This window comes from Trichoplusia ni, chromosome 13 (assembly GCF_003590095.1).
Source record: "Trichoplusia ni isolate ovarian cell line Hi5 chromosome 13, tn1, whole genome shotgun sequence".
NCBI lineage: Eukaryota > Metazoa > Arthropoda > Insecta > Lepidoptera > Noctuidae > Trichoplusia > Trichoplusia ni.
In genome coordinates this window covers 1,249,329-1,273,425 of record NC_039490.1, presented here as the reverse complement: position 1 = coordinate 1,273,425, position 24,097 = coordinate 1,249,329, and the positions used below count along the sequence as shown (strand labels likewise).

General features: G+C 39.5%; 4 protein-coding genes across 4 annotated transcripts in view; 1 reads left to right on the top strand and 3 right to left on the bottom strand.

Annotated features, from left to right (window-relative positions):
* The window catches only part of LOC113499941 (vacuolar protein sorting-associated protein 13A-like), a 33,779-nt gene extending 12,908 nt beyond the window's left edge, over positions 1-20,871 (top strand). Inside the window, exons 26-53 of the mRNA XM_026880546.1 lie at positions 5-111; positions 501-697; positions 979-1,116; positions 1,347-1,709; positions 1,951-2,225; positions 2,372-2,548; positions 2,716-3,038; positions 3,205-3,370; positions 3,529-3,754; positions 3,999-4,112; positions 4,190-4,277; positions 4,454-4,601; positions 4,898-5,032; positions 5,279-5,481; positions 5,798-5,934; positions 6,579-6,827; positions 7,140-7,303; positions 7,923-8,135; positions 8,445-8,717; positions 11,593-11,867; positions 12,017-13,243; positions 13,638-13,830; positions 14,167-14,344; positions 14,681-14,794; positions 16,763-16,908; positions 17,308-17,453; positions 17,795-17,921; positions 18,336-20,871. Coding sequence (XP_026736347.1) covers positions 5-111; positions 501-697; positions 979-1,116; positions 1,347-1,709; positions 1,951-2,225; positions 2,372-2,548; positions 2,716-3,038; positions 3,205-3,370; positions 3,529-3,754; positions 3,999-4,112; positions 4,190-4,277; positions 4,454-4,601; positions 4,898-5,032; positions 5,279-5,481; positions 5,798-5,934; positions 6,579-6,827; positions 7,140-7,303; positions 7,923-8,135; positions 8,445-8,717; positions 11,593-11,867; positions 12,017-13,243; positions 13,638-13,830; positions 14,167-14,344; positions 14,681-14,794; positions 16,763-16,908; positions 17,308-17,453; positions 17,795-17,921; positions 18,336-18,476 — 6,243 coding nt within the window. The 3' untranslated portion in view covers positions 18,477-20,871. The remainder of the gene's footprint in view (positions 1-4; positions 112-500; positions 698-978; positions 1,117-1,346; positions 1,710-1,950; positions 2,226-2,371; positions 2,549-2,715; positions 3,039-3,204; positions 3,371-3,528; positions 3,755-3,998; positions 4,113-4,189; positions 4,278-4,453; positions 4,602-4,897; positions 5,033-5,278; positions 5,482-5,797; positions 5,935-6,578; positions 6,828-7,139; positions 7,304-7,922; positions 8,136-8,444; positions 8,718-11,592; positions 11,868-12,016; positions 13,244-13,637; positions 13,831-14,166; positions 14,345-14,680; positions 14,795-16,762; positions 16,909-17,307; positions 17,454-17,794; positions 17,922-18,335) is intronic.
* LOC113500262 (thymosin beta) overlaps positions 1-24,097 on the bottom strand; it is a 292,534-nt gene that overhangs the window by 226,135 nt on the left and 42,302 nt on the right. The gene's annotated exons all lie outside the window — the stretch shown is intronic.
* Positions 9,041-11,285, bottom strand: LOC113500260. The gene is made up of 2 exons (XM_026880976.1): positions 10,141-11,285; positions 9,041-9,345 (listed from the first exon to the last, which is right to left on the bottom strand). Exons 1-2 carry the CDS (start codon positions 10,981-10,983, stop codon positions 9,079-9,081), a joined length of 1,110 nt encoding a protein of 369 aa, XP_026736777.1. The 5' UTR covers positions 10,984-11,285; the 3' UTR covers positions 9,041-9,078.
* On the bottom strand, positions 20,869-23,405 carry LOC113500259 (coiled-coil domain-containing protein 130 homolog). The gene is made up of 4 exons (XM_026880974.1): positions 23,307-23,405; positions 22,880-23,199; positions 22,299-22,559; positions 20,869-22,115 (listed from the first exon to the last, which is right to left on the bottom strand). Exons 2-4 carry the CDS (start codon positions 23,189-23,191, stop codon positions 21,504-21,506), a joined length of 1,185 nt encoding a protein of 394 aa, XP_026736775.1. The 5' UTR covers positions 23,192-23,199; positions 23,307-23,405; the 3' UTR covers positions 20,869-21,503.

The window sequence follows — 24,097 nt, the reverse complement described above, 5'->3', positions numbered from 1 at the left end:
GATGATGCTGCAGATGGAGTACAGCTCTGATGGTAGTTTGGAGATGAAGGCCAGTCTCCAGAGCTTGCTCGTTGAAGATATTAGACCTGATCCTGGCATTGTTATTAAGAGGTAATTGGATATTTGTTATGAAATATAAAAAGTGTTGGTGTCAACAAAATAGAAGGGCAAGATTTGTACCCTCAACCAAAGACCCCGTAGCAAATGATTCCTTAGGTGAGGTTGCTTCTGAAATAAAATTAAATCATAATATTACTGCAAGCGGGATGTATCATCACTTTTACATTCTTTTTTAAAAAACGCTGGTGCCGAAATTTCCTCTGACTAACCTGAGAAGGACCGTCGAACAAAAAGTTTGGGGATTATTTTTAATGCGAATTTTGTGCTACGGAATCAGAATTCACAAATCTAGTCTGCGGTTCACATTTTCCCTATGCACTACTTGTATTAAATTACGCATGAGTATATGAGCGGGCTGTAGAGCTAGTGGTGTGCGGCAGGATCTTCCAGTCGCAGAGCGGCGCGGGCCCGGCGCACGCGTGCATCCAGGTGGCGCGCGCGCCGCTGGTGGACGCCAGCCTGCGCGTGTCGGGCGCGGGCGCGCGCCACGCCGACGTGCGCGTGGACCGCACGCGCACCAACCTGGCGCTGCCCTTCCTGCTGCAGCTGGCGCGCACGCTGCTCGACGCCATGCCCGGTGCGTATGCGAAGAGAAAAAATATATCTTGCAAACTTAAATTGGCTGGAAATTTTGCGTAACATCTCTTCTGTCTTCTTGCGTAAATTTTACTTAAGAGTTACGTCAAAAACTATCTATTCTATCTTTATCTATGTTTATCTATGCTAATTGTGCAGTTAAAGCTAGAAAAACACATCTATCTTACAGAATAAATAGATTTGTGTCACATGATAATTAAGTAGTCACGTCATTATTTCTTTTTTCGGATTATTACTTACCATTCTTATGTGTCCTACCAGGAGAGAAGACGATGGATGGAGGTGTGGTTAACCACGGCTACGTCGGGGATGCTCACCCCTCCAAGTCTAACAACAACAGATCCGGCCGCCTGCCCAGCTCAAGCGACTCTACCAGCGGAGCTTATTCTTATTCTGCATGTAAGTATTTTTTTTATTTTTAGAGGCATTATTAGTTCTAGTTTTAAAATATATATTTTTTTGCCTTAATACAAAATACATTAACATGTTAGAAATAAATTACTTTCTAATTTTTAACTACTAGCATCGATCAACTAATAAAATACCTCAGAGCTAAGATTTTGCGTCTTATAATTATGGTTCGTAAACCCATCGCTTTCCTGCTTAAAATGTTGGTTCCTTTCTTTCAGCCACATCAGTATCAGAAGAACAGCCAGGTTTATCAATTTCGATCCAGTTCCGACAACCCGAAATCATGTTCTTCACGGACCTCACAAAGACAGAAGGTCATGCGCTGCTCCTCAGGACCGAACTCCTTATCGACTATTCATATCACTCCAACAGCGAGTCTTTCGTAGTCTCCCTAGCTGGTCTCCAGATCATGTCCAAGCTTCAATCCAAGCTGAAGAACCTTCCTCCACAATTGGTACTGAAACCGTGTGATGTGGAGTTCTCGAAGACTTTCAAGAATATAGAGGAAGGGGTGAAAGTCCAACTGTCTGTATCGGAAATTGAAATGCATATTGCTGCGACAACAGTACACACTGCTATGGGTAAGTAGTGTCGATTTGGTGAACCAAGTAATTTTAGGGTCACCAAGAATATAATACTGATTCAATTAATACAAGATTGTGATGATAAGGGAATTTTATTAAGGGGCCAAAATTTGTCGACCTTTTAATTGAATTTATATATATGAATAATTTCTTAGTGTAAGGAACTTAACTTAACATTTTTCAATTCACCAATCTAAATACAAAGCCGACATCATTTTACACCAATCTTACATTACAGATATAATCGAAGAAATCACAACCGAACTAACGATACCTGATGAGAAGGAACCTTTCAACTTCGCGACTTACAATCCGAAGTCTGAGAAACAGGATGAAGAGTTGTGGTGTCCTAAGAAGCTAACGCCGTTGCCGCCCCTGACCCCCGAGGACCGGTACGCGCTGCCGACGTACCCCACTGCGAGGCCCACGGAGACCTTCGTGGCCAACGTGCCCTGTGTCAGGGTGCTGTTCGAGATGGAACACACGATTAGAGTTCCTGTTCTAATGGTTAAGGTTAGTTGAAAAATGTTCATTTGATGATTTTCTGGTAAGAAAGAGAAAATGGTTATGCTGATAATTTCCGAAGACATGTTGACAGAACAGACAAAACACTAATATATCTCTTTTCTACACTAAAAATGTTTATGTTTATCCAACAGATGAAGGGTGAATTAAATCTCCACGACTGGTCCCAGTACATGCACGGAACAGCCTCCCTCAGCATCCTGGCCTCCTGTTATAACGAGCGTGTCGATGCATGGGAACCCATCATAGAGCCAGTGGTACAGAACGAGAACATTTACAGACCTTGGGAGATCACTGCAACGCTGTTCCAGGTTTGTAGATAGTCTATTACATATGTATTGCTCTGATTCTAGCCTTAGATTAGTGTATAGATAATTATAACCCTCTAAAAGAACTTCCATAATAACACAGTAAAAATGTTATTCTAAGATTTTTCAATGAGTCATCATTAATCATTTTATTTCACTTTGTCCATCAGTCTAAAGCCTACCCCATGTCCTCCCGTCTGGACACCACACACCAGACTGAGACAGAAGCCGACTCAGTAGCATCAGACCAAAGCAAGAAACCCAAAAAGAGGAATGAATTCGAATCTGAAACTTCAGCCGACGAATGCGACACTGACAATGAAATGACGTTTATAAAGAATCCCAATGGACGGGAGAGCAAGCACTATAATGTGGACTTCAGTGCAGGACATATGTCATTCTTGGGGCTTCTAGATGGAGACGAGTCTGATTCGGAGAACGAGAGCGGGCTGATGGATAAACTGGCCACAGCTATAGGACATCTGTTCACTGAGTAAGTTTAGCATTAAATTAAATAACTTATAGATCAGTAATTAAGTTTTTGAAACGCGCAATATTTTACTAGCTACTCAAGCAATTCTTCTAAGTATACCGAAAGCAATTAGTAGATATGTTGAAGATTTTGATGTGGTAATAACAAAGTTAATGTTGTTGTTTAGTGACTCAAGCGCAGAAGAAATGAGCAATGACGAGGATTCATCAGCGCCTGAGCATAGCGAGGTGGAAGCAGTTAGCGATCATGATGAGAACGAGAAAGTGGTGACTTTTATAGATGGTGAAGCCAAAGGGAAGAAGGAATCAGAGCATAAGACTGTCACTTTACAGGTGAGAAAATGAAAAGGCTAGATAACCAAAAAAGCTTTAAACTAAATAATGTGCATTCAAACAATTTTTTGTGCATATTTAGGATTAACATTGTATTTCGAATGAAATATCCAGAACCTACTCGAAAATTCATTTCACAACATAAGATCTTTTTTTAGGATCCTGTTCGCGAAGACAGTATGGACTCAGGACTCGACACAGAGAACTCCTTAGACAAGCCTTGCACATACATAACGATAGAAGCCCGGGATATGCTGAACGTCACGATGACTCCAGCCGGCGCGAGGGCGCTGCTGGACTTGGCGGCTGCCTGCACCGACAGGACTGCCGTGGTCACCGCCATTGTTACTGGAGAGAGTGGCTTGCTGCTCGTCAATGATATAGGTAAGGATCACGAGCTTGTAGCACTTGGTAAGTATATACTGGGTAAAACAGCACAAAAATGTAAGTACAAGCAGAGCAGAGTACTAGACAGCTCGGAGTGGCGTCTCGTTTCCTCTAGTAGTAGTTGGATCCTCATTGAGGACGAATATAATTATGCCATACTGATGATCTAAAGAAAGATCAAGAAAGATTCCCAATTGTATCATAAAGTGGGAAATGAAAACTTGAAAATTCTCTGTTTTAGGTCCTGGATCTACAGTCCATCTGAAAACAAAAGCGGAAACTGATTTAGCTGGCAATGAGCGAATTATTGCTATCGCTGATTATGATGTGGACACTAGTCGCCCAAGCACGCCAGGTTAGCTACACAGTTCTATATTACAAATAATTTAGTATAAATAAAGAAAAAATGAATAAGTTGGTATGTGACTCCAGGTTGTGATACGTCAACCGGAGATATACTGGATGAGCCTCCAACGAAACCTAAGTCTCAAGTGGATGACGTAAGCGAAGAATGGGACTGGTAAGTGCATTTAAAACCATAATTATGTCTTATTTTACTTTTATATCTAAATATTTTTCACGGATTTCCTAGGGTTTTGTCAAAGTTACATATCTTTCTGATCAATCAGTGGGAATCTGAAAAGGGGTTTTTTTATTTAGTTAATGACACTTGTATGGGTTTTTCCCCATGTCCAGTTTCGAGGGCGGCTTCCCTGGCGGCAGCGTGTCGGGCGGCGCGGCGGGCGAGTGGTCCCCCGCGGCGCCGGCGCAGCCCCCCGCGCTGCGCACTAAGCTTACCGACATGACCCTCACCGTGCGACTGCATGATCTCGATCATCTCACTGTCAGTAACTCTTAAATATTGTTGACTTTCAGATTTTACCGTACTTATACTTATTAAAAAAAAAACAACTCCCACAGTAAGGAATTTAATTCTTGTGTCGCGGGAGTATCACAAAAATACAAATCTCTTGCACAAGGACACCCAGACTCAGAACAAACATTCGTGGATCTCACAAATGCTTGTCTTACGCGGGGATCGAACCCGAGACACGACGCGCACAGTTGCTTTCACGGCACCATTCGTAATCTCCGTTAAGTAGAAAGCAAAATATCAGTAATATAATTTTCTATTTCTAGATACTGTGCCCTCAACGCAGCGTGTCAAAGCTACACGTCCTGCATCCCAGCAAGAATGCAACACGGTACTACATCGCGGTGGATCGTACCTCGAAATATAATCATAAGAAGATAGTCGTCAGATCTCCATTACAGGTATAATAGAAGATTCCGATTTTATTTAAGCACTACTTTTTGACCAGCTCCAATGGCCCTGCTTATTGTCTTGTGAATTTGGCATTGGAGGAAAATTGTCATTGCCAATTTTATTTATACTCTAGCTAGACACTTCATTATTTTGATTCTACTGTGGTACGATCTATAAAACGTCCTGTTAAGCCAGAAACTTCTAGCAGATACTTCAATCCCAGTAATAGGTTAACGCTCTCTCTCTTTGTCCAGCTGCGTAACGAGACCTCCTACGCTCTGGAACTGTTCTACAAGAAGACCGACCTGCAAGCTATAGGAGCAGAGCTGATCGGGTCTCTCATGAACCCATTCGATGACAAGATGAGGCTCGCGGTCATTGCCCCGCAGGAGACCTACAATATTCCTCTCTACATCGCCTATCATTGCAAGCTGTTCCTGCTTCCTTCAAACTTTGAGTAAGTTTCCCGTACTTGTAGTTTTGTTTTCCAGGGCTTGTTGAAAAGCTTTGGTAATTGAATTGACCACATATGTTTAAATACAGGAAATTCTTTTCGAGAATGGGAGATTGAATACCAGTTGCTGAACCCAAGATGTGGCATTTTTGGTGTGACTAAAGTCATCATCTTTCCGTTGCTATTATCCCAATTATTATCTAGGGTCGGCGCAACATATCTTTGTAGTAGTCGGTCGTCGTAAATAGAAATTATTTCCGCCACATCTTCTTTTTCTATACTTTTATAACTGGGACTAAAGTGTTAACGAAATTTGTAGGAGTTACCAGACAGCCACCCAGGGCATCTGGTGGATGGAGCTGGCGAACGATGTCGGCACGCCGCGCGACATGATCTGCCCCGCCAAGGCCGAGGAAGACACGAGGATATTCGCCATGAGGATACTGCCTGTTGAGGGTGAGCGAGAACAATGCAACTTTTGGTTTCTTAGGTTTACGCGAATGTTAGACATTGAAATGAAACTACTTTTACGGATTTTATCGCGGTTTAATTTTAGATTTTTAGTCTGCCCGTGACCATGATACCTGCAAAGGTTTCGAAACGTCGGGAACTAAAATCTAAAATTAAACCGCGATAAAATCCGTAAAAGTAGTTTCATTTCAATGCAACTTTTGTTAATGTTTCGAAAGGAAGATAGTTCCTGGTTTTAGGGGTGGTTAGTAGAAGTATTTGTGTTGTTTGGATTGCCTACTAAATTTGAATTCTATTTCTGAACCAAAATAGGTTCTTTTTAAACGGAATATTTATCAGCCTTTTTTTCATAACAGCTGCGGTTATAGTTCTCATTAATATTATGATAGTTAACTCTCCGTAATGCGTCGGTCCTTAGATGGGTCGATGACATAATAAAGATCTCGGGTCGAGTCCGGATGAGGCTAGCACAGGACCGTAGAAATTGGCACGAGAAAGGGGAGGCCTATGCCCAGCAGTGAGAGGATAAAGGTTGTGGATGATGCACGGACACTAATCCTTACATAACGGGTGTCAATCACAAAAGGTAGTTTTATATAGTGCAATTTAAACTATTAATTCCTTTCCAGGTTGTCCGTCCCCCCGCGCGCACCGCTCCATCCCCAACTACGTGCTGCGCGTGCTGCCGCCGCTGGCCGTGTACAACCGCCTGCCCTACGCGGCCGAGCTGGGCTGCGCGGGGGCCGCGCTGCGCGTGCGCGTGGAGGCGGGCGAGCGCGCGCACACCTACACGCTGGCGCTCACGCAGCCGCACCGCCTCACCATACACATGCACTACCTCGGCCTGCCCTGGACTGGCAGCTTCACGCTGTCACCAGGTAACTTATCCCCTGGCTTTACACCGAATATCAGCTTGTATAAACAATGTCAATAAGTGAGCCGTTTATCCAAGAGGTATTAAAGTAAACATATCAGTAAATACACAGCCTGATACTCTGTTTTTTAATTCACATTATCAGGTATCTCACCTAGCAATGTGACTTAAAGAACAGAGCTGAACAACCTGACTGGATGAAGAGAGGTCGCTTCAATCAACCTTTGTGTGTTCCGAGATCCTTAAACTTAACTCCTTACCATTCTTTTAAAATTAAAAGCATCCACAATAGAGTAAACGTATGTTTCTATTGTAGATACAACAGAGAAGAGCGTGACTATGAGTAGCGAGTGCGAGTCGGAGGGCGGCAACCGTCAGGTGCAGGTGTGCGTGACGGTGGAGCGCAACGACTGCTGGGAGCTGTTCCTGCACGCGCAGCACTGGCTCATCAACAAGACCGGCCTGCCGCTGCAGATGAAGGTATAGATGGAGCTTCTGTCATGACATCATTTTAAGAACAGAATAAGAATAAGAATAAGAATCTTTATTTGCAGAGACACGGTATTAGGTACAGGTGTTTTGGTAAATTACATAACGTACATGCATATCTCACCGCTCAATCGGTATGCAAATTTCGAGTAGACACTGGTACATACTACATTGACATAAAACAAAAAAAAAAAAAATTTGATTTTAAGTCACTGAATGCGTTGGTTATTTCTAATAGAATTAGGTCGTTTTTTATAGCAACTATCGTGAGAATGATACATTATCAAATGATGCAAATGTTTACTAACGAGTATTTATCGGGAGTGTCCGATTAGTTTCGAACCCAACCGGTAGTGTTGATTTTCAGTACATAGTATGGAGTGCAAAGATACTATAATGTAGATATGCTAATTTCCGATTAGTAAGTTCACCATCATCAATATAACTTTTATAATGTTAATGACCAAAACTATCACATCACTCAATCTATTAGACCTAAATCTGATACTGTTGCTGGAACCCTGTAGCCCCTCTTATCCATGTTACTTTATTGTGTTGTGATTTTTCATACTTCCAAGGCCCTCAAACTGAATTCTGTATGATGGTACAGGGTGGTCAGTCAGACACGTGGTACGAGGTGACAGACGAGCCCCTGCTGTGGAGTCCGTCGGGGCGCGGGGCCCGGGGGGGCCGCGGGGCCCGCGTGCGCTTCCGCGCGCACCACTCGGCCTGGTCGCGCGCCGCGCGCCTGGCCGCCGCCGCGCCCGGCCTCGTCGTGTGCCCGCACACCGAGCGGAGGACCAACTACAGGCTGCTGCTCAATGTGAGTTACATGTTACACTTGCATCTTTCTTTACTACTGTTGGAATCGATGAATGAGGATAGAGTTAGGGTTAGGATTTTTAACAACTATTTAATTCTTTAAATCAACGGCTGCCAGCTCCTAAGTCAATTCTACAATTATTTATTTTAAACAGTTGAAAATCATCACGTTTCTTATTATATGGCAGTAATAAGATAGGTTTATCTCAATACTCCAGTCGGACAAAAATAACACTGCGTATTCTGCTTAGTAAATGGGACACAGTTACTAATAAGTTGTAATTTCAAAAACTTTTTTTTTATTTTACAGGTGACCTTATCAGAACTGTGCCCTCAGCTCACGAAAATTGTAACCCTCCTCCCATATTTCCTCGTATACAACGACACGAAGCGTCATTTGCGTTTCATGGAGGAGAACGAAGCGGCAGACTTATGGAACGACCTAGCGCCACAGCAATGTACGCCGTTCTGGCCGCAGACGGACTCCATGTCGATGCACTGCAAGTACAGGGACTCGACTGTCGTGTCGCAACACTTCCCGATCACGAGGAATCATTTTACCGTGCTTAGGATGGACAAGGGGGTGAGTCTAGCACTTGAATATTTTTTATCGTTATTGATATTACAAGTTTCAGTATAGGTGTTTTTTTTGAGTTCATGATATACCTTAACACACAAGATATTAGGTGAATAATCGATTACGCAGAGTAATTTTATCTCTGTAATTTCTTACATATGTAAATATACAAAAGTTGAAGTAAGCGAAAATGTATAGGTACACTAACTAGATAAGTAATTATTACTAACGTAGTTACATATTAGACTCCAACTTTGAATAGTGCTTTGTCTAGTCGGTGAACAAAGCCACCCACTGGTTCCAAAAGAAGGTTAAATAAAACATCAAAATAAGAATAAATTACTATACTACTCCTAACAATAGTCAATCAACCATGCCTCCACGGTCTCTCGGGCGTCAGAGACCCGTCATCATGCAACGTGTAAGCAGCTCCCTTGGACCGATGAGACCAGATCTTGATGGCTTTCAGATGAGCATCACTCTGATCCTTAGCCACTGAAGGTGGGGGAGCAGGCTCGTATGGCGGAGCCTTTACAGATGCTGCAGCTGGTGATGGCTTCAGTTGCGTTGATGATGAAAATGATTGGGAGTATGAGTCAGGTTGTGGTCGTTGTGCTGGCTTCGGTTGGGTCACCTAAAACAATACGAGTTGATTAGGGAAGGACAATGTACCGGAAACTCAATACTTAATGTTTTTGAAATATAGTCTATGCTTGTAGTTATTTTACGAAGAATCCTGACACATTATCAATATCAATTATCTTTTGTAGATTGCAAGAGAAATTAAAATCTTATTTTGTATTTGTAATTAAGTAATATGAGGAGCTCGTGGCTAAGCTATAACCGCAGAAGTGAAACGATCACAGGTTAAGCTATGCTTGACGCGGTTGGTCCGTAGATGGGTGACCATCTTTGTCATAAGGAGTTCCTCCGTGTTTCGGAAGGCACGTTAAATTGTGGGTCCCGGCTGTTATTCTTACAGTTTTGACAGTCGTTACAGGTAGTCAGAAGCTTGAAAAGTCTGACAACCAGTCTAACCAAGGGGCGTCGTGTCGCCCAGGTAACTGGGTTGAGGAGGTCAGATAGGCAGTCGCTCCTTGTAAAACACTGGTACTTAGCTGAAACCGGTTAGACTGGTAGCCGACCCCAACATAGTTGGGAAAAGGCTAGGCCAATGAATTAAGTAATATGATTTTGCAATAACTCAAAACGATAACGTGCGATTTTCATTTTCGTGTATGTGTATAAAATAATAAAATATCCCGTAGTTTCGAATTTTGACCTTGTAGCCACACGAAATACACAACGCTATCGTAACATTATTTATTGTTTCACCATTTATTGACGCGTCCACTCGTGTGGCTACAACCTTATTTATTTTAATTATTAAATATTTGGGTTAGTTTAAATCCGTCCAAGTCATACTTACAGTATAATGTGGCACATGGTACGAACTGACTGAATGAAGCTTTGAATTATAGTCCATTAGCGGTAGGTCTCCGAAATTCTCCAGTTTGTAGGAGCTGGACTCAGCTTGTACTACGGTGGGCACATTGTTCGTGTAAGACGCGACATAGTCTGCCGGTCTCATGTTAACTGGGGGAGGGAGATTATCTTCCTCATTAGTCTCCGGTATCTGAGGGTTACTGGGCCCTGGATAAGTATTCTGACTCACTTTGAAGTCATAAGGAGCAGGTCTGTCATCCTGAAGCTCGTCCCGCACCGGAGTCGCTTGCGTTACGTAGTTCACATATTTAATCATTTCTCTCATTTCCTTTTCATACGGATTTTCATTTTGATAGTGAAAATTATTACTAGGTTCAGGGTTCCCCCTATAATGATCATTCGTATAAGCAGGCTTTACAATACTCTCTTTCTTCTGCGACTGACTGTATTTGTACTCAACATATTTGCTCTTTTCATTGTATTTGTCTTTATCGTAAGCGAATTCGAGTATCTTGTCCAGGTCTTGTTTGGTTAAGTGTTGAACTAAGTTATTTATGTCGTCGTCTCCCAAACCATCGTTAGTGGGTCGTCTACTAACCTTGTAAGGTCTGCTGCCGGGGTATGGCGCTTCCTCCATGAAGGGCGGTGGGGTGTACGAGAACGGTCCATTTATAGGGAAACTGAGAGGCGGACGATTGTAAAACCTTAGCGGTGTACCGGGGTATTTGCCCCTTTTCACTCTCGCGTACGACCTTGAATATCCGTACCCATCATCACTGTTAACAACACACGCGTAGAATACTAAGAGTAGCGCGATTCTGAACATTGTTCCGCGTGCGGCGACTGAAAACTGAGGGGAAAGTGTAACTGCCGGAGTCTTATAAAACTTGAGATGAAAGTAGTGCTAATTGAGTTAGTGCTTGCTCCGCGGCCGCGCCCGCTGATGTAATGTGTTGCGTCACAGCTTTCATGTTTATATTGTCACTTATGGTCATTGTAGTATTATGCGGATGCGTTAACTATTGATACCACATTATTACAATTGTGTCGGGAATAGTGACGGCTCGACTGACGTTACGTATCCAAGTACAGTCGATGACTATTGCTTACGTGAAATTGTTATGAACATTACCTAATGGTTATACTTATTCGATAAATTAGAGAGTTGTATTCGGTTAAAAATAGGATGTTTATATGAAAATAAAATTGTTTTCCTTACTTGGTCATTGAACTTAAGATTGCTATATAGGTAGCTACTCAATAAAATTTATAATATATGTACGAAAAGGTCGATTATTTAAACGAAATATTTACCAATTCATGAAACTTAATTAAAAGCTCAACTTATCATGTTAACTTTCAAAACAACTTCATCAAACAAACCTGTTTTACATGTCCTTCGCCAGTCAATCAACATATACAACCTTATTTACAGTCAGCGATATGCGTGGAAGTAACGGGTGGTACGGACCGTCCGTTCACGATCACCTTCAAGCCATACACACAAGGGGACTCGCCAGTCCGCATCGACAACCTGTGTGACGACCTGTTCCTCAAGCTGCACCAGGCCGACTCCGGCCAGGTGGCGCTGCTGTCGCCTTACCAGTCGATGCTGTACACCTGGGACGATCCCGCCAAGGATAGGAAGCTGATGTGGAATATTTACAACAATAAGGGCAAAGGTTTTGTGGCAGATTTCGCACAAGATGGGTGAGTTAAAGTAAAAATTTGCATTAAAATGTTTTGCTTTTCTCATCAATCTTACGTTATAGCGACGATGTAGTATGTAATGTTTTTATCAGTTTAAAACCGGAATTTGCAAAGTTTGAACAGTAAACATTGTTATGCTTCTTTCACAGTTACGGCGAAGAAAAAGTGAGCTTCCATTCAGTGAAGCACTCTACATTGGTAGCGACGAGCAGCGTCACCTCCAAGCTGTCCTCCACACTGAAGAGACTCACACCGAAGTCTCCGGAGCCCTGCTCCTCCAGCAGCGACGACTCCGACAGCACAGACCTGCCCGAGACACACAGCAAGACCAAAAAGATGAGAAAGGATAAGGTCATAGTCTACTGGATCTCATACATGGATGGATACCAACGAGTCTTTGCTCTAGCACAGGACGAAAGACTCGCCTACCAGTACAGAATGAGAATCAACGCTGAAAGGAGTAATTACGAAATCTATATGTCTCTGTCTGGGATTAGTTTGTCGGTTTGTGTGCAAACTCATACGGGAGTCAAAGAGCTGGCGTATGTTAGTTTGACTGATTCGTTACCTAGATGGGAGGTCAATGTTAATCATAAGTGGAAGCAACTTTCTCCCGATTTGACATCTTGGATCGAAGAAAAATACCAAACGGAGCAGAAGAAGTGTCAGCTAAAAGAATACATTCATTTGGATTTGGAGAAGATGCAGATGACGAAACCATTTTTCTCTGAACTACGAAGAACATATAACCCTGCCGTCTGGCTACAGCTGCGCAAGTCTGATACCTTTACGTATTGTCACCTCAAATTCCAAAGGTTGCAGATTGACAACCAGCTCCACGAAGCTGTGTTCCCTAGCGTGTTGTACCCAGCGGCGATACCAGCTGATATCAGATCGTCTAAAGGCCTAAACCCTTGCATAGAGATAGTAGCATTAAAACAATACCGACCGAGCTTAAACCAGGACATATACAAATACGTAAAAGTTTTACTTCAGGAATACTGCGTGAACTTAGACCGCGGTTTTGTCAATTACGTCTTTGATATTTTGAATCATTGGAAGATTCAGGAGAAGCCCGCTGTAAGGCTTCGGGCTGACTTGGCTTTAGTCCATATGCCTCTACCGATTATTGCAATCAAGAGCCAGATAAATGCTCAGAAGAATGTGCTGTTTGAGTTCGTTCACCTCTCTCCGGTAAAGCTGGTGCTGAGTCTGTCTTCTCGAGGCTATTCAGCGGAGTCTAATACAAGTCCTAGCAGGACTAGGTTCGGGAACAAGAGGGAGAATCGGCCTAAACTGTTCAACAGCGATCTGCTCGAATATTTGTTCAATTCTTGGGGATCGTCGCTGTGTGACATGAAGGATGTGGTTATAAGGTGAGAGTCCAATAATTATTTAATTTGGAAGCTTGATATTTATCTAAAATTAATAACGACAACATCATTGTTAAACATTCTTCAGTTGCTGTGCTCTGTTATTCTTTATGAAAATATAAGAGCTAGATTTAATGACACTTTACGTCACATATTTCATAACACCACGCGTTCTCAAATTAATTTAAGTAAAACAATAATTACATAAAGAAATAAGGATCTTCTAAAATAATATGACCGTAAACTCTAATTGCTATAATTACCATAATATATAACACTTATTTGTTTTAAAAAAATACCGTTTTTATGAGCAATATTATATAATTCCCTCATGAATAGATCTTAATAAGTTAAAAAAGAAGTCAAATAATTCATCCCTCCTTCTCCCATTTCTCAGGATGTCGTACCTGGAGTTCCGCAACGCGCCCATCACGGCGTCCACGCTGGTGGAGCAAGCCTCGCGCCACTACTGGACGCAGCTGGTGCAGCAGTTCTATGTGCTCGTGCTCGGCCTCAACATCCTCGGGAACCCCTACAGCCATATCGGAGACTTCTCCAAGGGACTGAAACAGTATTACGAGCCTTGCCTGGTGAGTGGATGACGTAGCTTATTTAGGTCATAGCTCGTTTGTTTATTACCTATACCACTTAAAAGTTTTTACTTTTACGTATAAATCTTATAATTCTCTTATTTTTACATTGAGCTACAGTTTTTTCTTCGTTCAGTACTTAATTATTTTTATTTGGACGTCGAAAACTAAAATACATTTTTTTTATTACAAAATTAAAGGTTTAAATTTGACTTCAATAAATCCTGATGATATACCTCTCTTTGGGAACCCTAGGGACGTAACTGGTCTTAACCGGTAGCATTCTTTTTTTCACCTGGAGAACAGGATAAAATGTAATAATACTGTTGTGTGCAGGGCTCCATCGGCCGCAAGATGTCGGAGATGTCGTCCCGGCTGGAGGCGGGCGCGGCCGTGTTCCTGGGGCTGCGCGCCAGCCCCGCCATGCGCGCCGCCACCATGTTCCCCGACCTGCCGCGCCCGCACACGCCGCGAAGGAAGCCTGGTACGCACCACTTACCAGCTTTTTACCCGGGTAACATGATTATGGAATAGTACCGGTTGATAGACCTGCGGTTTACTTGAACAATTTACTGAGAGGTGGTAATTACCCCATAAACACCACTTAAACTGATGAAGATTATACAATTAATTTCAATTATGATGGAGACCTTTGTCGGGAAATGAATATATTTTTGTAAACGACGCTAAAACGCACAATTGTATTTTGACACAATTAATAAATTTGGGCTTCACCAAGATTTTGATAGGTTGAATAAATTACGTCCTCAACTAAAAGACAATTCTTTGGAAGTATCCAATATACAATACACACCTACAAATCATAATGAGGTATTTATTATAATTACAGGTGAAGTTCCACAATTGAGTAACGACATCCCGGAGAGCGTGGTGGAGAGCGACAGTAACAACCAGACCAGCATAGCGCTGGCCCTCACCGCACTCGTGGCCAGACCCACATTTGGTGAGCCAGATAGCAATAGTATCTAAGTTATATACTTTGTTATTATTTAATCTAGATATGATCTCTTACCACAAAAACATTGCAAACGTTACTTTTTTGGGTGATTGGAAAGTTAGTATCCAATAAAACTAGTCAAGTACGAGTTGGGCTGAGGGTTCCGTACAAAGGGGCTAAAGATAAACACCCATCGACAGAAAGACCGTTGCTTAAGTTCGATCTTTGAGCTTTTTTTCGTATAGCAGCACAAGAAAGAGATCAGCTATGTAAATTTTAACTGGTGACGGACAACGGACAGACAGTTAAACCTAAGTAATAGGTTACTGTTTTACCCCTTTGGGTACAAACCCCTAAAATGTGTGCACTCGGACTTGTTATGCAGTTGTAAAATCAGCCTTAAGTACATGACATTAAGGGCACTAAACACTGCAGATTGTAGAAATACGTTTGTTATTTTTGTGGCAAAAGATCGTTTTCTCGTTCTAGGTTTTTTTAAAACAAATTGCATTTACGTGTATTAATAGTATTCAAATGACTAACTACCAACTAAAACTTCTAATTGTTTATTGCTTTTAACATACAACATTATCTCCGTTTATAAGCATGACCTTACCTAATGTCGGGTTACTTTTAGTTTGTAAAATCACTGTTCATATCTATAACGTTTTTATTATTTGGCAATATTGCTTTTTAACTGCCTTCAAAACGGAGGAAATTTTCAATTCTTCAGTATTTTTTTATGTTTATAACTTAGCAACTTCGGACTTGAAGCTTTTTGTTGATATTTTTTTTCAACCTTAATACCTGAAAACCTAGCAATCTTGTTCCCCTAAAGTGGTAGTACTTAGTTTTTATTTGAAGTCTGTATGTTTTTCTTACAGAATAAGGAAAAGTCACTATCAACGGTTTAGCAGATATATTTTTTCTTTAACTACAAAAATTAACCCGACATTAAAGTTTTACTTCGTAGTTAAATGCATGTTTTTTTATATGAAATATTAAATAACTTTATTTGTTAATCGTATCTATTAAATCTAAAGCAGATATTGAAAAGTGTTTAGTTTGTTGCATGTACGATTTTTTCAAAGAGTCATCTTGGTCCTTTTCGTGAATGCCTGGCTATGAAAAAATTATATTATTCCTGCAGATGAGCAAAAGGGACTTTGAGACTCTGATCTAACTTCACCAGGTCTGAGGTCTGAGAAATCACTATACCTGGTCAAGCACCTAGAGTATACTTCTGCTCTATGCTACTTTTACTCTTGACGAAGTCACTAAAGACAAACATCTCACATTGGGTACACTCAATGATAAAATTGTCTACGGCAAATCTAAGCTCTCCTTTTCTATGTCTGCTTAACAGAATACATCTCCAATTTCTGATTACCAGCCTTCTTATGTGTTTTGTGTGGTAGTACCTAACGATCTGTTTCTCATTTTGTTTGTCTGCGATGCGCCAGACGACGACTGTGTTATTGTGAGGAGTAAGTATCGTAGTGCATGTATTTATTTAGATAATTTGCATGAGAGTATGATATTAAAAGATTAATCTTGTACTTAAATGTGAATTAATGACTTTTCGGGGATAACAGTAAATCAAACTCTGGCAGGCCAGAAAGGCAACAAATTGGAATTTAGAATATAAAAACCTAATAAATATCTAGGTACATGTTAAAAACTGAAATAGTTTTAAACTCCTATCCTATCCAAATTCAATCCAATTCAGTGATTTTGCTGTCTGAAATTAAAATGTTGTAGAAGAACATATCCCATTAAACATCCCATCATAAGTCTACTGGTTCATGACTATTGCCAAAAATAGAAGGATATTTGTTGAAATTTTAAATTTCTTTTTAACACTAAATAACATTTCGAAAGCGTTAACCTGCGTCCTTTGTTAAAAGGGTCTTTAAAATTTTCAAATTGTTTTACACCCAAGTCTTTCCTTTCTGACGATATATTTGTGTGCAGACGTGTGTCGCGAGGCGGCGCGCGCGTCGCTGTCGCGCCAGCTGAACGTGAGCAGCGCGGAGGCGGCGCTCAAGGCCTGCGTGGAGCGCAGCGGCGGCCGCCTGCTGGCGCGGCATCGTCTGCCCCGACACTGCACGCCGCTAGAGGTGACTGAGCTTAATAATACGTTTATACTTAATAGATTATTATGTTTTAATTATTTATGTCGGTGAAACTTTCCTTAGTCCAGAAACTTTATTGAGTTGTTTGTAAACTGCCCAATAGACAAAAAAAACCGGTTGGTACAGAAACCTGACGCCCTAATACCGTCGTCCAGTTACTTCCTAGTCGTGCCTAAAGAAGTTTTGCTTCAATAAAATTGAAGGACTCGCCTGTAAAATTTAGTCTTTAGTTGAGTAGGTTTAAAGTCTTTATCTCCATTCTTCATAGATTTATATCATGATGTTTGTTTTACCTGTAAAATCTGAGATGAATTTTGCCGTCACTCCTTCTTTCTCCTTCCAAATCGATAGCTACACTAGTACTTAACATACCCCATCCGGCAGGGTGTCCGCCCGTACTCCCAGCACGCGGCGCTGGGCCTGCAGCTGCTGACCCTGCTGGGGCGCGGCCACTACGCCGACACGGACGCCTACATAGCGCACGCGCACCTCGGGCCCGCCTCCAACTGTACCCTGCTCGTCTCTACACAGTACGTAGATTAATAACTTAGTAATTTTGATAACATTTAATGATATTTCTGGTCAAAAATGTTGTATCTATTTGGAAATAGCTTAAAGCAGCTAGGAGAAGCTATGACACAATGGATGTAGGGATCACATTTTGGTCTTCCTACATATTGGGCTTCATTCCAAAGTGAAAAAAGTCTGAATGCTGGTCGCCAATTTACATAATAAGCACGCCATTGCTGAAACTTGATTTAAAGACAAGAAAATTCTAGAAGCCTCGAATCCCCTACTTTTTCCTCACATTTCAATGACGTACACGGTTTACTTGTGTTTTCCAGCATACTAAACTTTTCCGTTTCTCTAGGCACATATTCATGGTGCGCGCGAGCGGGACCAGCGGCTCGTGGCACATCGAGTGGGCGGTCAAGCTGGACGACATCATCGGCTCCCCCATCATACGCGACGATAAACTTGTACTTAATATTAAACAGGTACGTACCTCTAGTCCTGAATACCGTTACTTTATAAATTAAATTATGAACTACGAGTATCATCATCATTATCATCAGCCTTTAGTAGTCCACTGCTGGACATAGGCCTCCTCCAATGTGCACCTTGTAATCATGTATGAAATAATTTGTAAAATATAATTTTTGAAGCTTTTAGCTAAATAAAAAATATTTAAATTCAAACAAGTTTTACCCTTAATTACATTGGTACCTTATCTACTTATAATAGAACCTCCTTTAGCAATTTTGATCAGTTGTTTACTGGTGGCTATTTTGAATAGTACCTACTCACAGTTATTTCGAGATGTGACAATATTTCAAAACTTTTTTTTTATGTTTGTAGAGAATTTACTGCTATACTACAAAAATTCGTTAAACTGTTTCGTCTTATTTCAGGACGAGCTTGTAAATTACTTCTCTACGGATGAAAAGGTGATAGAAATCTCAGACCCCGAGGTACTGACCTGGCTGCAGTCTAAGATAGAGTGTGCTCTAATACTCGCCCTGGAGGACAAGCGGTGCACGACTGCCGAATGAACTGCGTTACACTAATGAACTGATCTCTCCTGTGCAGGGTGTAATAGAGAACTGTGCTTTTGTTTCAATGGGAAGTCCCATTGAATTAGACTCACGAATAACTTTCAATAGCTTAACTAAGGAGGTTTGTCTCTGTCTCCGATACTAGATGACTTTTTTCTCTAATGACGCGTTTATAAGTATGAATGTCTGTGAGTTTCTTTAACGATCCCTGCAGTACGAGAAGCGAAAAAATTGCTGACATTATCAAAATAGACTAAAAATATTAACATGAGCCCTACTCGTACCACGTGCTATTCGGGCTTCAGTTGCAACCAGTCTAGTAGACTGGCATTAAATATGTCCTTACATAACTAAGTAAAGCTTTACTGTCAACAAATAAAAAAGATCTCTATCACATCCTGTATAAAAACCTATCTACTGAATTTAAAATGATTTATACTAAATAAAGTTTAAGACAACTTTTAATACTTGAATATCTCTATCTGTATTTTAAACAATTCATTGTTTGGAAACAGAAAATGTTTAACTTAGGCACAATGCCCTCTGCCAAAATGAAATAGGTATTTGTATAAAATATTCAACACTTACATAATATATTAACAGGGATATTTATAACTGTCATTTTTCAAATTGTTAATTAATCTTTATCATCGTTTTGGATTATGCAGGGGACATATCAGAATATCTGAGCCTGGTCTATTTTGTAACGACAATAATTTAAATTTGTACACTTCCTGACATTTTAATTGAGTCACCATGAAAATTGTACAAAAGATATTGTCAATTTAAGTGAAGTACATTTTATGTACGAGGTAGAATGCCCTAAAGACTATATATATTATATGATGACAGTAAGTATCTTATACTGTTAAGAAAAATGTAAGGTGACTCAATTATTATGTTCAAATGTGTAATTTATAATATATTTTGATCTCAATATCTAGTCAGCTTTTGCATACACTTGTATGTTTTATATTTATATTTTTGCAATTATGATGTACTTTATGATATCAGAAATAATTCTTAGCAAGTTGAATAATTTCTTGGCTGCTTGCTTCATAAAGCAGTTAAGAGAAACACAGCTACAACACCGCCATTAATAACTTGGTTATTAGATATCAGAATATCATTTAAAGTATTACAATTGTATTAAAAGGTGTATCAATATAATTATCAATTGGTGTGCAAACTTGTCGTATTGGATGTTGTAAAACATTAGTCAAATCGTGGACCATAGCCAAGTAGTAATATGTCACATTCACATTTACAAGGTTGATCGTCAACTCTTAATAGTGACACAAGTCACGTCGTCGTCAAGTCGTTCGAGGTATAACGACTCCAGAAGTTAGACGGAAAGCGCCAAGCCCAAAAAGAGAGGCCTAAGCCGTCGTACACCTATACTCTCAATTCTGAGTGTCAACTTAACTGCAGCGCTTGTTTAACCTCGGTCTAACCAGCCATTTCAGGGCTCACGCTAGGAAGTGAATTGCCAAGGATCGCCCTTTTCGAAAACGATAGGGAGGACTATATTATAATAGTGACTCACGACTTGTCCGAATTTCCCTACCTTCTATTTATCTATGGTCCATGAGTAAAATTTCTAAGTGTCGCCCTCTAGCGCAAATTATAATAAACTGTGCAATTTCATTGCCTAATTACTTTAGCAGTACTCACTTTAATTGTTATAGATGTTAAAAGTATTTTCATATATGTATATGTTATATATATATTTATTTTCAGATCTCTAGGCTTTAGTACGTAATACTGTTATTTGTTAATATATAAATATAATCATTTGCTGTTAGTTGTAGGTATTTATAAGTTACCTACCAGTATTCGGATGTGCTTGTCCATATGGCGAGTGTCTATGGTTCCGATAGTTCTTGGTGTTCTATGGATATTGTTTTATGTACTGCATGTATTACAATCAGGAATATTGTCGTTGTGCACAAAAGCTTCAGCCTCTACTGAGCATTCCTTTGAGTTTATTGGACAAGTCACAACACCTAACTTTACATGACTGGCGTTTTTGTTCCGACTACTCGTCGATGTTAAACAGTCTTACAACCACTGTTGGACAAAGGCGTGGGTTATGATGGAAATAATTTACAATGATCTAAATGTATACCTATCACGGTCTAGGTGAGCCAGAACACAAGTGCAAAGAAATCACGTTATATAACCAACAGCACCATCAATTTGTGGAAAACATAATGATAAGAACTATAGGAATGCTTGGTAGAGTCTTTAAACATTACTTAGGTTACATTTAACATAACAAAACTCATAAAAAAGCTTAAATGGACGCATATAAGAAACACAGTGCTTACATCGAAGATAAATCATTAAAATAAATGTTTTCTAAATGGGAATAAATAAAATGTGATTCTGATGTTGGTATTTTTATTCGTTTCGTGTAAATATACATATTCTTGCTTTCTTTTAGTTTACAATTTGTCTGGATTTTTATACATGCATATTTCATCAGGTGCTCTTTTAGTTAACAGTGGAATACTGTTAATAAATAATCTGATTTTAACTCAATTCGATTTACTTACTTGGTAAATAATATGCGTTAACTCTTAATTAATTCATGTGAACTAGCCTTATATATGCAAATAGGAAGACGCAACCTATGCTTGCTAAGCCAAACAATAGTAGCATGTTTTCAAAATCGTAAATTCAGGCAAACATGATGATACTTCATTGATATTTACAATGAAAACAAAAATTAATTAAAAACATTTGAAGTCCATCAAGAAGGATTAATAAATAAATAAATCATAACTTTAGTTGCTATGCATAATAGTATCTTTTTAAAAGTTTAAACTCTCTTAGTCATTCACATGGTAAATAACAAGTAACAATAATGGTGAAAACTCATGAAATTCAACCTTATGTCTTTGACATAAAAATGCTGCAAATTAAGCAACTGACTGCCTTTGTATTACATTGTGTTTTTGTCAGCTGTACTTTAAAGTAGAGTGATAGAGTCCATTTTTCCTTGACACTTAAGCTTACTGTTTAACCCTCAGAACTCTCCCCACTTGAGCTGTAATCACAAACCAGTGATATCTTTTTATCTTTCGTTTCTATTTCTTCCTTTTTATCATCTACATTGTTTCCTTTTATATCTTTATCATCTACTTTACAATCATTTCCCGTGTTTACATCATCATTACCTTTCACTACATCTCTTGCTGCCATCGCATTTTCTTCTTTAACTCCTAGGTCTTTAGATTCAATTTCTTTACCAAGTTTTCCATTGTCTGTTACATGTATTTCTTTACTTAAATGATCATCATTTGCGACCTCCTTTTCAATTTTCTTTTTCTTTATTATTGTGATACCTAACGCATGTCTAGTTAAAGAAGAGCTTTTAGCTAATGATTCTTCTTTTTTAAGTCCACCAAAGCTTGTAAGAAGTCCACTAGAACTGGGTAATGCTGGAGTATTGAGGATCTTACTTCTAACATGTGATTGGGATTCTTCTATGCTCTTTGAGGGTCTAAGGGAGAGTAAGGAAGCCATGTTTCTGTCATCCTCATTTTCTGGTAGCAGACTGATGTCTAGAGAAGATTTGGCGAGTAGGAGACTGTCGTTTACTGATGCCTCTTCCAGTTCCTTTCTTCTTTTCTGTAAGAACAAAAACAACTTATTTATAACAATGAGTTGAAATTAAATATTTTGATAACTTAGGATGTACATTGACTGGACAGCTGTGAGGTTGGAATACGATGCAAAACCTAATATGTGCGGCGTATCGCAGGTTTGATAGCCTTTATTTAACCTTTTACTCCATATACTAAGTCCACTTACTCTAAATTTCCTTCTCAAGGAACAGTTAGCATCATAATCATCTTTCCACACAGATTCATTCCTGCCGACAAGCCGTCCAAGTCTGGGTTTGTCTAGCTTCGCAGCATCCTCATCTCCCGTCTTATGCTCCAGCTTAAACATGGCATCATCAAAAAGCTTCTTCTGTGTCTCCGTTGTGTCAGCTACAATCTGGCCATTCTCCGCTGGATCCCATCTGTTTTCTTGACGCCTTGCCCCAGACACTATTACATAGTCTAAATTCTGCAAAGAAGTATGATTAGGTAAATCATATTTTAATATCCTTTTTTTTTAGAAAATAAGTGATACATTATTTGTTATACTTTACTTATTATACTTATCTTTGTTATCTTAATAAATGTTCATTTCTCTACAGAGTACTTAGTTTAAAAGATAATCAATTACGCCATAGTTAAATATAATTTAATTGTAATATTTTGAGTTGCAGTTTGAGAAATCAGTTAGCCTTTGTGTGATATTAAAATACCCGAACTTTTTTTTAAGAGTACATTATAGTACATTGTGCAGTAAAATAAAATTCAATAATAATGAACAATACTTACACCAGGATCAGTTTTGATTTCAAAATGATTGTCGCACAGATGACACTTCATTCTAAATTGATACACCGGAGTGGTGTAATACATTCCTATCTTCGTCTTTTCAGCATTGTACCTGACCCCCATACCTATGTGGTTCTTACAGCCGTCGCACCAGATGTTATATGGCATCTCAAACCGGATGATCAGTATCCCCATGTGAAGTTTCCGGGCTCTTTCTCTCAGAGCATGAGTGCCCATGAATTTGTTTAATCCCCCGACTTTAGGGTCGTAGTCCGGGGGATAGTAGAGGTTCTGCCCCTTACGTTCACCCATTTTTTAGGCTGGAATATAAATTAAACAAAATTATTAATTTTGTAGTATTAATATAAAGTAGTGCACACGGAAACGATAGTTCCTTTTGTAAAGTAAGACTATGATTGCCACTCACCTTTGTTTTGGTACAGTAGTCAACTATATTTTCTTTACGGTAATTGTATCGTGATATTGATAAAATCAATTGAAATTATAAAACACAACAAAAATGTCAAACTAAGGTGTCAAAATAAACCACAGACTGAGACTTAAACACTAGAGCTGAGCAGAAGTAGAGTTGCGCAATGGGATCAGTTTTTTTTTTTAATATTTACTCTTTTTTGTTTAAAAATAAAAATAAAACTAGCTGTTCAACGCTTCATCCGTGTGGACTTTAGCTGACCTATTTTTTCCTGCTGTGAATTTGAAAGCTTTGTATAACCTTTAACACCCCATATTACCTTCAACTCAAAATACAAAAAAAATGTTGTGCTGATATTTCATTCTTTTAAACAAACAACATTAAAGCCCAATTTTAAAGCTACAGTCAAAAACCATAAAAGCTTTAATGCCCCATTTGCATATTCTCTTTCCATTTAAAAAGTGTCATAATAGAATGTCCTTTCTCAGGCTCTAGACTATCTTTCAAACCAAATTTCATAACAATCAGTTCAGCAGTTTCAACGCAAAAGCCAGAGATGCTTTCGCATTTATATAATATGTTTTTATAATGAAATGTTACTAATGGACAATTAAGTTTTTCACGTACTTTTACAAGGGAATATATTGATTAATTCTGAATTAATGACTGACCATGTTTTGTCATTCAGGTTATTAAAAAGAAACACATAATAAGTTTGTTGGCCTATAGTTGCTAATATGTAAATATTTAGAAAACTGTTTTATCCACCGATAATATATAATAGG